Source organism: Muntiacus reevesi, chromosome 6 (assembly GCF_963930625.1).
Source record: "Muntiacus reevesi chromosome 6, mMunRee1.1, whole genome shotgun sequence".
Taxonomy (NCBI): Eukaryota; Metazoa; Chordata; class Mammalia; order Artiodactyla; family Cervidae; genus Muntiacus; species Muntiacus reevesi.
The window spans coordinates 50783445-50796995 of record NC_089254.1 but is presented as its reverse complement, the minus strand read 5'-3'; the positions used below and the strand labels follow the sequence as shown (position 1 = coordinate 50796995).

The window sequence follows — 13551 nt, the reverse complement described above, 5'->3', positions numbered from 1 at the left end:
AGAAAAAAATCTGCCTGCAGTGTAGGAGACCCAGGTTCAATCCCTGGATTGGGAAGATCCCCTGGAGAAGGACATGACAACCCACTCCAGTATCGTTGCCTGGAAAATATCACAGGCAAAGGAGCATGTCAGGCTACCGTCCATAGGGTTACAAGAGCTGGACGTGACTAACACTTTCATACTGAAACATAGATTAAGTACTTACCGAGAAATTGTATACCTAGTCCCGGCAGTTCATTGAATATAACTGTTGAACAAGAGAGTCAGGAGCATCATGTGTATGGCAGTACTGAGGATCAGTCTTGTTTTAAATCAGAGAGGCCACACAGCCTCTGTGTGCTCAGAGCACAGACTCTAGAACCAGTCGGTTCCGTTCAAACAGTGGCTTTACCACTGGCCCATGATGTGTCACTTAACCTCTTTGTACCTCAGTGGCTTACTGTAAAACAGGGATATAATTAGTCACCTGTATCATAGGATGGTTGGAAGAGTATTTGAGTTGATACTGCATTCAGTTTTAGTTATAACAGAGCCTGGCCTGGATGAAGTACTTGGATGCTGTTATCATCATCATCATGAAGGAGCACGCAGGGAAGGAAGGGTCAGCAGTGTCAGCTTTCTAGACAAGGTAAAGCCTGGATGGAGACCTGAAGATTAAGAGAAGGTAAGGGAGTTGAAAGAGGCATTCAAAAAGACTGAAGGGGGCTTGTGAAATAAGGTGTTTTGTTCAGAGAACCACTAAGTACTTTGCTGCTGAGGAGTCAAATTAGGAGAGATGAGACTGGAAGGGATCAGTCCATAGGCAGCCTGGGAAGTCCTGTTGTTCTAATGTAGCCAGATACTTATGATTTCTCTGAAGGGTGTCATTTTATGCCCACTGTATATTTTTTTGAAACATTATATTTCTTTTTTCTCCATGATATAGAAATTCCATAGTTGCAATTATGTAAGCCCAGAATACTGGGCTATATAGTAAGCATCTGTACTCTGATCACCTGTATGATCTTTTTGTATTTTAGTAATGAACTATTACTAATAGATAAAATGAGGAATTATTTATAGACTTGGTGAACTGGGGATGCTAACAAGTTCTTCAGGAAAGCTTTTGACATATATGGATGGACATCATCCCAGTCATCTCCCGTTTTACTGGTACCCTCTGCTTGTCTTTAAACTAGCCTCTTGACTTCTTGCCTTTATGACTCTTCTCTGTCTTCTGTTTAGACTCGTCTTTCTCCCCTTTTCAGTGAATTTCCCCCTGCATCGTATCATGAGTAGGAGGAGGACAGCCATGACTCTGGGAGGCAGTCTGGGTGGGGCACACAGGCTTCAAAGGAGATGTACACAATTGAGCAGGTCAGTTTGAAAAGCCCACTAGGTGATTCAAATAGGTTCCACCCCCTCCTTCCTTGAGAATCACTGGTAAAAATATCTTTCCTTGACCTCACCACTTCCCCTTCTCTCCTTGCACTTGAAATTGTGCCTTCAACTGCAAGCACACACATTTAATGACATAGCTGACTGACTTTGCCACTTCTCTTCCTTATATTTCTTATAACTTACTTCGCCTTCATGACCTTTCCTTTTTTTTTTTTTTTTTTTCCAGAAGTCAAGCATCATCTCCTGATGCCCCAATTTTGGGCTGATTGCTCTTCTTTTGGGTCCCCACAGTGTCTTCCAAAATACAAAATGAGGCTGGAGTTTAACTCTTTCTGCACTAAAATGTAATCCCACTGAAGGCAAAGATTTGGTTTTATCCATCTTTTAGCTTCAAGCACAGAGCCTAGTACCTGACTTATCATAACTATTTAGTAAATGATGAAGCAAGTAAGGGACATAAATTGGAGAACGCAGGCACTCACTCTTTAACATTTCACAGATGTCATAGTTGATCTCTCAGAAATCACTGCAATCCTCAAGGGAGATTATATGGGGAGATTGAGGGGAGTGCAAATATTTGAACTAAAACAGGCCAAAAAAAAAAAAAAAAAGAACTTCTAGAAGTACTAGTACTTTAGTGGAAGGATAATAATAGGACTTCATGATCTGACTATAACATTATAATCTGAGCCTCCAGAAACAAATTTTCTGTGACTTTGGCAAGATATATTGCTGTGTTCCTCAAAATACTTCATTTGCTTGGATGATGTTTTGTTTTGTTTTGTTTTCTCAGGCATAGTGCCTTCCATTCCATGTCAGAATAATTGTGTGGGAGAAAGGTTTAGAATTCTGCTTTCTGATGCAATATTTGCCAGTCCATTGGAAAATAGTATTGTAATAATTTTCTCAACCAGCAAGCTAATTGAAACAGTAATACAAAAAGAAGGGTGTGTGGAGAACAGGTATGATCAGAGTTGACTATGTCAAAATATAAATCATTCTGTACATAAAAATCATTGCTTATTTACTTGAAATATTAAATCAACTGTTCTTAAAAAATTTTTTAAATGATCAAATTATAAGTGGTATTACTTTAAGGCTGAAAGTAAATATTTAAATACACTTCCTTTGGAGTTTAGGAAAATAGGTTAACTTTGTAATCTATGATCTATAGTAAGTTATATCCATCCATTTGATGAAAAGCAAAGATTTTACAAGGTTCTAAAGTATATAATTTGAGATTTGAAACAGAAACACCTCAAAATCTCAGACCACTTCTTTTATACTAGTTGACACCTGAAAAAAGAGCTAGACAGCTATCCACTGTGTATAGACTCCACCTTTGGTGTTTGGTTTCTGTTCTAAGAATTTGAATTAGCTTAGCACTCACACAGGAGGTGGGTGAGGAGGAAATAAAACAATGGAGATACAGATAGATTGGCCAGGAAGCATTGGGGTGTGGGGTAGCTGAGTGAAGAGGCTATCTAGAAACCCAGTTTAGTGGAAAGAATAATAGGCTAAGTGGAAAGAAGAATTGAATAACCTAATTGTCCTATTAATATGTCAGGGTTTTAATTTTTTCTTTGATGATGGTAAGTTTAGATGATGTTTTCATTAGGTAAAACAGTAACAGGTAAGTGCAGCAGCCAGGCTTATCGTGGATTATAGTCCATTTTCAACCTCATTTTCTTTAGGGTTTCAGGATTTTATCGAGGATTCCAGGCCCAAAACTAGAGTAGCAGTCAGATTAATGCATTTAATCAGGACTGTCATTCATTGTCTAGTTCCGTTAGTTTGGAAAGGGAACTGAAATTTAGGAAATCATGAAGAATAGCTGAATATAGTTTGAGGCTGACCTTGAGATGAATTTTAGACCTGTTCAATTTCAAATAATGACATACAGTCCAAGAACGTTTGGAAATATATAACTGGAACTTCAGAGAAGGAGTTAAAAGTAAGCACACTAATTTCTATTAGTTCTCTTAGAGCAGATATTTGAAACCATGCATCTGGATGGGATTTCTTAAGTAGAGATTTAAGAGCAAAGGTCAGGTGGCTGAGAAGCGAGTGACTCAGGGATCACTGGAGGCCAGCCAGCTTGGTAGAATGGGAGTGTGGGTTTAGCTTGAGCACTGGGAAGACAATGCCATAGAAAGTTCAGACTTTTCTCTAAAAGTGATGTCAGAGTGTGGCTATGGCACTGATAAGATAGCCTAGGGGAGAGGTCAGAAAGCAAAGAGAGGAAGATGATCTGGCCAAGAGGAGTCGATAAGAAAGGTGAGAGAAGAAACAAACTGGAGAGGGTGGTGTCCTGGATACCAGGCAATAAATGCTTTGAGTCAAGGGAGAAGCTTGCACCAGCTATTGTGACACCTCAGTTGGATGAGAATTGAAATGATTCTATTGATTTAACAATGTGGCTGTCATTTGGTGGCCTAATTAAGAGCCATTTTTGTAGAGAAGTCAGAATGATACAGGTTGTGGAATGTGATAAAACACACTAATAACAATAGCTCTAGAAAAGCCAATGTCCAAAGAGGTTTTAAGATGGAAAAGGTTTGTGTTTATATTTGGATGGAGAGAGGGAAAGTTTGAAGATTTAAGAAGGTAATAATGATAACCTTGACAAGCCAGCATATCGTTTCTTTAGTGGTCAGATCTAGAGTTCAGATTATGTAAATACACATCCATTATCAAAGCATGAGAATTGAGCAACCAGAGAAACATTTACTGAATTATTAATGTAGGTGACTCCACGCTGTGGGAGTATCGTTGATAATTGCTTTTTAATCATGTCTTCATACCAAGTTGGGCTTTCCTGGTGGCTCAGATGGTAAAGCGTCTGCCCACAATGTGGAAGACCCGGGTTTGATCCCTGGCTTGGGAAGATCCCCTGGAGAAGGAAATGGCAACCCACTCCAGTATTCTTGCCTGGAAAATCCATGGACAGAGGGCCCTGGTAGGCTACAGTCCATAGGGTTGCAAAGAGTCTGACACGACTGAACGACTTCACTTTCTTTCACTTTCATACCAAGTTATTCCATAAAAGTTACTCAAAAAGCATCTAACTCAAGTCCCCACTCCTTCATTCCAGAAGTATTAATTGCATTTGAATGGAAGACAGTGACCCAGCAGACATTTATGAATCCGAGTTCTAAATTCCTGGTTTGTGTTTAGACCACAAGTTGATGGAAATTGATAGCTTCTTATAATTTAGATTGATAAGGCCCTTAATTGAATTTAATCATAACTTTTACACATAGTATAGGACAGGAAATAGAACATAAACAAGTGACTGAAAGTCACCCAGTCATAACTGACTGTTTGCAACCCCGTGGTCTATACAGTCCATGGAATTCTCTAGTTCAGAATAATGGAGTGGGTAGCTATTCCCTTCTCCAGGGGATCTTCCCAACCCAGGGATTGAACCCAGGTCTCCTGCACTGCAGGTGGATTCTTTCCCAACTGAACTATCAGGGAAGCCCAAACAAATAAACACGTAGCTAAAGAGAAGAAAAGTGTGGGAAAGATGAAGTAAGGAAATTACTGCAGAATCCAGTAGCTTAACTTTAAAATGTATTTAAAGTAAATTTGTGTTTTAAGGTGGTCTGGTGGTGGTGGTTTAGTTGCTATAAGTCATGTCAGACTCTTTGTGACCCCATGGACTGTAGCCCCCCCAGACTCCTCTGTCCGTGGGATTTCCCAGGCAAGAATACTGGAGTGGGTTGCCATTTCCTTCTCCAGGGGATCCTCCCAAAGCAGGGATTGAACCTGGGTCTTCTGTGTTGCAGGCAGATTCTTTACTGACTGACCCACCAGGAAGGACCTTAATGTGGTCTACTCTTCACTGAATTACTATCACAAGCAAAAGCTCTAAAAGCTAAGATCAAAATTCCAACTTCTATAAATTAATTGTGATTTTCTCTTACACAGTGATCATTTTTGGTTTGTGGGCTTTTTGAGAATCTAACAACACTTATGATTCGCAGGTTTCTAAGGTGGTAACAAACACCTGTTAGGTCTCTTGTTATTCCTGAAGATAACAAAAGACCCCAGATACCTTCAGATGTCTTATTCTAAAATGAAATATCGCTACGACCTGAACAGTAAAGCAGGGTATAGATTATGGAGGGACCTAATGAACCATTTTAAGGATTTTGATTTTGGTTTGAGTGAGGTAGGAAGCCAGTGACAGGGTTTGAGCAGATGATGGACATGATCTGACTCACCAATTTTAGGCGTCACCTGTCTGTCGTGCTGAGTGTAGGCTACAGGTACACAGTGGCCAAAGAAGGGGGGCCTGGGGGCCTGCTGTGTGACTCTTGCAATAATTCAGATGAGAGACGACAGGGTTGGATCAGAGTGGTAATAGTAAGATAGTGTTGTATATGAATGTATTTTGAAGGCAGAGTAAGATTTATTGAAGGGTGATATTTCAGTGTGAGAGAAAGACGAGGGTTAATGATAGCTCTGGGTTATTTGGTCTGAGCAGTTGAATGTATGGAGTTACCATTAATAGAGGTGGGAAGAACAGGGTTTGGTTTTGAACAATTTGAGATGCCCATTTTCTTTCCAAGGGGTACAGTGAAATAAGCAGTTGGGTAGAGGAGTTTGAAGATGAGAGGAAAGATCTGCACCCTGAGCTGTTTTGTGAGTCATCAGAGTACAGAATGTTCAGTGGATGGGATCCCCTGGGGTTGTGGTTCTCAATCCCAGCACCTGGGTATCTGAAGTAAGAACTTCTGGACAAAGGGAGTACAATGTCAAATATCTCTCTGGGCACAGACCCCCAAGAACCTAACTCAAGTGGAGTGGGGCCAAGGCATTAGCATCCTTTAGAACGGGAATCCCCAACCTCCAGGACCTAATGCCTAATAATCTGAGGGGGAAATGATGTAATAATAACAGAATTAAAGTGCACAATAAATGTAACGTGCTGAAACCACCTCCCCACACACACACCAGTCCATGGAAAAACTTGTCTTCCACAAAACCGGTCTCTGGTGCCAAAAAGGTTAGTGACCACTGCTATAGAAGTTCTCCACAAGACTCTAACAAGCATGCAGGGTTAAGAACTACTGCCCAGGAAGTAAAGTCGATTAGTGATCCAAGAACTGAGCTCTAGACCAGTTCAATAAGTCAGAAAATGAACAGACACTATGAAAAAAAATGGGATGAGTAGTCAATGATGGAGGAGAAAACAATAAAGACTGTGTTTCAAGTTGGAGGGAGTGGTCATGTGTCAAACAGCAACTGAAAAGGCCAGTGAGATGAATAAGAAGTGACCATTGACATTGTCCTGTGAAGATCATTGGTGACCTTCATACTTTTGGTGTGTGAAGGGAACAAAAGTCTGACTGAAGTGGTAGAGAAAATTAAAGATGGCACAGCTAGGCTACTCTCTTCAAGGGGTTTTCCTAAAAGAGAATAGTAAAAAGGCTGTGAGCTAAAAGAGGATATTTTTAGAGATGGGATATATTGAGTTTTGTTGGTAATGAACTGGTAGAGAACTAGCTGGTGGATGATGCAGGACAAGGATGCCCTTGAGTCACTGAAGCAGAAGAGATCTATTAGAAGGCACCCCATCTGTAGTTACTGATATCTGTATCTACATCTTATCCCTCTCTGATTTTAGATCATTACCAGAAAGTGGCCAGCCATATTTTGAGATTATCTTTCACACTGCCTTCTTTGGTAGGTTCATATGCTAAGCACTTTCTATTTATTTAACTGGTGATCTTTGAAATGACCAGTAGGATTTGACATGGTAGATTTACAGTTTTTCAAACCTTCCATCTAAAACTGTCTCATCATTTGTAATGATGTAAAATATGCTAGAAGTTTCCATTCATTTTAGAAGGACTTCAAAAAAAATTATCTCATAGTTATAATAATAGCACTAGACACTGCATAATACTACAATTCTCAAAGGAAGAAATTTTGGGGAAAAGATACAGAATGTGCAGGATGTTTGGAATCTTCTGACGAAAACTGGTTGATGACTCATGAGTCTTGTAGTTTGGGAAGTATATACACAAGAAAAATATGATATTAATTTGTCTTCAAATATTTGAGGTAACCACCTACAGTAAAACTTTTATCTTAGATGCTCAGGATGAATCAAAACATTGTCCTTATGTTTTGTGCTTCACATTAGCCTAAATTTTACCACCTTAACAAAAAGTATTTTTCACCTTTTAAAAAATAGTTCCATTTTTTGAGGATAGAATAAAATGATTTACCTCATCTGATGAACTGAAGAAAATACTGGTGGATAATTTGTACCTCAGTTCATGCCATGTAGTCTGCCTATTGACTATCTAGAAGAGAAAATTCAAAAATTTTAAGACTAAATAGATAGTTTTAAAGACAAAGGAATGTGAACAATTTTGATAATAGTATATTTTATAGTATTATCTACATATACTGTATCTTCTTGTTCTCTTTGGTGCTGCTATAATTTTTTTTTTCTTCTTTTTTCCTAGTGCTTTGTTACTAGGTTTTTTTCTTCAGTTGCTTCCTTTGGGTGTGTGCCCCACCATACTCCCTCTACACTTAGAAGATCTAGTGTTTTATTAGCTAAATACTCAAGTGTTTATGAATTGAGAATTGTAATATTGGAGGGAAATTAACTTTAAACAAAGAATTTTTGAAAAAGGAGTCTTAAGGAACAGGAGCATGTCTAAGAAGTATGTCTGTTTTGTGCACTCATCAGAGAAGCTTCATCTTTAAAGATCTGGTCTGCAAGTCCAGAATTTTGATTGTCTCATTTTGGTTATTTCTCCAAAGCATACTTTCTATACCTCTGTCCACCTGTCTATTGATCTTTCAACACCCTGCTCTCATTTCTTTTTCTTTCTTTCCCTCCTGACTCATTTTATTCCCTTTGCATAATTTCATTCAACAATTTATTGCAGTTTAGAGGACCTCAAATGGCAATAATTCATGACATTTTCAATAATAATGCTTTAATACTCTTTTCAGATAGTTTTATTCTTAGTTTGTATGGTTGCAAGATTGGACTCCAAATTCTCTTAAGATCCAAGGCTAACAATGATTTTTTTCTAGGTTGAATTAAATTCTTTCAATTGATTATTTTCAGAGTATATAGTTACATTGCTATTTGATTTTTTTTTAATTGCATTCTTAAATGACGCTGCCTGAATCTTAAAACTAATTGAGGTAACACTGAAATACTAGTTTCTCTTAGAACTTTTCTCAGTAATTTTTAATACTTACATATACTGTTATCACAGTTTTGAGGACCTTTTATATTTAATTTGTATAAACCTTAACTAGTATAGTATGAAATAGGATAGAGGGGAGCTCATGGTATAAAGTTGCCATATTTCTGAAAAAAACTTGTAAGATGAAAAATTTTTTTTTTCCTATGGAAAGTTTCAGTTGAATACATAAGGAAGCTATTTGAAAAATGTGCTTAAGATCCTCCAGTTCAGAAGTTTTCAGCTTTGGGAAGAACCTATGACATTGATGGGGGGCGGGGGGCAATTGGGAAGTAACCTTAATGTCAGTAACCTTTAAACTTTGAAGGAAATTCTAAATTTTACTTAAATATAGATGAAAGCAGTAAACAAGCTTATGGTTATTTCAGAAATCATGAAGTATTAGTTACGCTAGCCACTACTTTAAAATTGTAGTACTTATCAGATCATCTCTAGGTCTTGTTTTTAATGTGTTAAAAAAGAAGTACTTATCATAATATTAAAAGCTGAGGTATAATAAATAACTGTTTCAACATAACTCATTTCCATTGAAATCTTTTGTATTTCATTTTACACATTTAAAAATATTATTTTGTGTCCATGACATTGCAAACAAATAAGAATCCCTGCCCTAGTGCCCTTTGCATCCTAAGCATTCTTTGTAGTATAAATTTCTTTTTTATACTACTTTTATACTACAGGTAACATACTTGTTTTGTACACTTACATTTCTGTGTGCAAGTTGTATAAGACAGAGAACACATTTTTGTAAATAACTTTTTAATTTTGCTCATATTAAGATATATCCAAATTTCTACTTTAAAAATTATATTAAATACTAAATTCTTAAGTAACTGTTGTAGTTGTCTTTACATTTTAGTGATATTCTTTTACCAAGGCATTGTCAGCAATACCAGGGCATGGAGAAAATTAACTTTGTGGTTTTTTTTCTGCCACCGTTTCAGTAATCTTAATGTAATGCTCCATAAATAGGTATGGGAGAAAACAGAGGAAAGAATCAAAGTCAACAATCTGGTGGACAATGTGTTTCAGATTAATCTTCTGAAAGGATTTTAATTTATAGGCAGCAGAGTGTGGCCTCAGGCCCCCTTCCCAGCACAGATTCTTGATAACTTGTAAGGTCTTCCTTACTACTTGCACACCTGACTGAAGGGAAAACGGAAGATGTAGACATCTATCAAGTGGATATAGGAAGCAATTAGAAGAAAATAAAAGATAATTAATAAACAGTTTGCTCAAGGAAACTAATCAAAGTTCCAATTTTGAAGGGGAAAATTCATACAAATAAATCATAGTTGTCTCCTAAAGATTGAGAAATCCAACAGTTTGGGGGAGATGTGCAGATAATTGAAAGAAACGACCGAAACGGGCTTATATCCTATAATATATTAAATCTGCTTAAATTTCTACTTTGACTTCTCTTGGGAAATCAAGTTGGAGAAACCAGACCTCTTGGGGAATAGCATCCCTATCCGTAGCATATTTAAATTTGACACTAGAAGTTAAGTTTATTTTTGCCTAATAATTATGTTCAATGAGGAATGCAGAAATTGCATTTTGGAATGACAGAAGAATAGTTATTGTAGAAAGAATTTTTCAACATCTATGGTAGCTATCTGCCATAGGAGGGTAGCTCACTCACTCTGCGTTCTGTAGAGTAGAGTGAAAGGAGAAGGAGAACCAAAAGGAAGCTTTGCCTCAGGGCCTACAGATGAGCTTCATCAAGTCAACAGGTCTGCTGTGTTCCCAGGCTTGTGTACGGAATTCTGTACAGCCATCTTTAACCTAGTACCTTTGATTAGTATTGTTACTTTGTAATATAGTTAGAAATAAATATGAACTAAATATGAACATACTAGCTCTCGAACCCCAGTTGACCATTTTATAATTATATATATGAGTATATATGCAATGATAATATATATACTAGTATTTTATATAATATAATCTATTATATATATTAAATACATACTTATATTTAATGTAATACTACATTATATAATGTAAATATAAAATATTTAAATATATTTGGAATATATATGTTTATTTATATTTGGATCTCTTGGCAAATCTCCTAATTTCAGACTCTGTTATTCTCTCATACTTGCCTTTCAGAACCCCAGGTCTAGATTGCCTGTCTTTTTATCTTCTCTCTATACCAAGGAGCTGAGTCGTACTCGCAAAGCCGTGATAGCCATAAAAACTGCTGTAAATACCCAGGTGTGTCTCAGATCTCACTCTGATTCGCACATTCCCTCAGGTACCTGGATACAGCAGCAAACTGCAGAGCCACCCTCCCCCATTTTCCACAAGACTGTCTCATTCCGTTGCTACTCTTCCCACAAAGTTCTCTGAAACTTTCCCTCACTCTGCATGGGAAGAAGAGTCCGTCTGTGTTTCTGCTCTCTTGTTGTCAGTCTCCTCTGCTACTCACCCTACCCAGGCCTTTCCTTAAATGCTGCCATTCCCTCACATCTCTCCATCTCTTGTCTTTTCATTCTGGACATTCTCCCTGGGCAACTTGATTTTATTCACTCTTAAGAATTACAGCTACCATATACACAATTATACATATACACATTACATATACCATATACACAATGGAATATTACTCAGCCATTAAAAAGAATTCATTTGAGTCAGTTCTAATGAGATGGATGAAACTGGAGCTCATTATACAGAGTGAAGTAAGCCAGAAAGATAAAGACCAATACAGTATACTAACGCGTACATATGGAATTTAGAAAGATGGTAACGATAACCCTATATGCAAAACAGAAAAAGAGACACAGATGTACAGAACAGATTTTTGGACTCTGTGGGAAAAGATGAGGGTGGGATGTTCTGAGAGAACAGCATCGAAACATGTATATTATCTATGGTGAAACAGATCACCAGCCCAGGTTGGATGCATGAGACAAGTGTTCAAGGCTGGTGCACTGGGAAGACCCAGAGGGATGGGATGGGGAGGGAGGTGGGAGGGGGGGATCGGGATGAGGAACACATGTAAATCCATGGCTGATTCATGTCAATATATGGCAAAAACCACTACAATATTGTAAAGTAACTAGCCTCCAACTAATAAAAATAAATGAAAAAAAAAAAAAAAGAATTACAACTACCAGCTCTGACTATCTCCCAAGCTCGAAACCAGTGTTTCAGCCACCTCTTGGGCATCTGCCTTTGAGGGTTCTCAGATTTAACTTGTGTTTCATTCAAAATATTTTAAAATGAACTATCTCTGTGTTTTTTCCAGTAAATGGCTCCAGAGCCAGGAAGTCACACTTGACTCTTTTCTTCTTGTTACTACCTCCTAGAGGGTCCTATCAACTCCTTCTAATCTTACCTTCTTATTCCTCACAGTCATCCTGCCTGACCCCACTGACACTATATTACTACCACAGATGCTGTCCCTGCCTCTCCATTTCTGAAATGGAAAATTTAAGCTTTTACCTGGTTTTCCTGCTCCAACAATAGACAGCGACTCTTATCTCTAAAACTATCACATTCTTGCCTCTGTTTCTTTACATAGCTTCCCCACTACCTGGATCCACCTTTGCTTTCTGTTCGCCTAACATGCCCTCTGACCATCCGCCTCTGGGACTTGGCCAACTTAGACAACTTGTATTCAGCACCAGTTAATTTTCTGCTCTGCTTTGACTGCTTAACTTTGACTGCTCTGCTTAACACTGCTTTGTGTTAAACCTAGCAGTGCCTTTGGTCCAGGCTAAGACAAGACCCTGAGCTAGACTTTGGAATCTATTGTCTATAGATAATAGTACATTATATCATTATAGGAACTTAGTGTTTGAAAAGAATTTGGAGATCATTCCCCGCCTCACTGTACACATATGGACACTGAGTGAAATACTTGTTCAAGGTTGGGTCACAGAACCTAATAGTGACAGCTAAGTCTGTCTTAACTGACTGGAAAACAGGCTTTAATTTTCCAGATCCTGATAAACAGGATGATGCTTAGCTGTGCTACTCCTGAAGATAGCAAAGTAATTATAAAATGAAACATCTTTGCTTCTCTGCCCCCAAGAATGTCATTTCCTGTAGCTAGAAGCCTACTCAAAACCAAACATACAAACAGCAACAACCACCACAGACACAGCACTTCTTTTGGTAGTTCTGGCATTTACTGCCTGAACTGTCATAGTAGGAATGAGCTGTGGTTCAGGAAAACCTCAACTGGGGAGTGGCCGTGATGAAGTGCAGAGGATTAGGAAGTAACTAAGTGCTGAAAAGAGAATTTTTATATTCTTTTGCACAATTTAAAGTGTTATAAAAAGGCTACAGATTTTTTTTTTTAATTAGAAAACTAGGCTTATCTACTCTTGTCAATTAGAGAGTATCGCCAACAATGTGATCATAGATTTTTCTTGGCTCTGGAGTTGTTTGTACACTAAATTAAGGTAGAAGTATTTATACCTTATGATTTCAGTGTTCTGCTGCCCTGTTGCTCTTTGACTTGTGTTGGTGTCTTAAAAAAAAAATTCAGATGATATTGAGAGATACATGGGTGGAGAGAGCGCACGATGTGGGAAGAGGAACAGTGCCATCATTGATTCACAAATTAATTCCGTAAATAACAGGATTCACCTCCTGTGCACAGCTTTGACATGTGCTTTGGTGTCTCATTTTGCCCGAGCGTTTCATGCTTCTTGTTCCCCTTCATCTTGCCTGCAGTGTCTGTTGGACTGCTGTGCCTCTTTGGTGGGGGCCTGGCTTCGCTGTCAGGGTGGGAGCACACCCTGGGCCTTAAGTGAGGCTCACCCTGCGTGTCCTGCTGGGATGCTGGCCTGCCTCCATGGGAGCTGCAGGAGCTGCTGGGGCCCCTCAGCCCTTTGGACCCTGGCTAAGGAGTGCTCAAGTTGCTGAAGTGTTGTTGTGTCTGGCCCCAGTCCCGCGGATATTGTCAGCA

At 38.4% G+C, this 13551-nt stretch overlaps 1 protein-coding gene across 3 annotated transcripts in view; it reads left to right on the top strand.

The window, feature by feature from the left end:
• Positions 1-13551, top strand: part of MDFIC (MyoD family inhibitor domain containing) — a 97074-nt gene that overhangs the window by 63454 nt on the left and 20069 nt on the right. The window contains exon 5 of one of the 3 annotated variants that reach the window (XM_065938639.1): positions 516-739. The exons of the other annotated variants lie outside the window; for them this stretch is intronic. Coding sequence (XP_065794711.1) covers positions 516-658 — 143 coding nt within the window. The 3' untranslated portion in view covers positions 659-739. Of the gene's footprint in view, positions 1-515; positions 740-13551 lie in introns of those variants that run through there. 3 annotated transcript variants of the gene reach the window in all.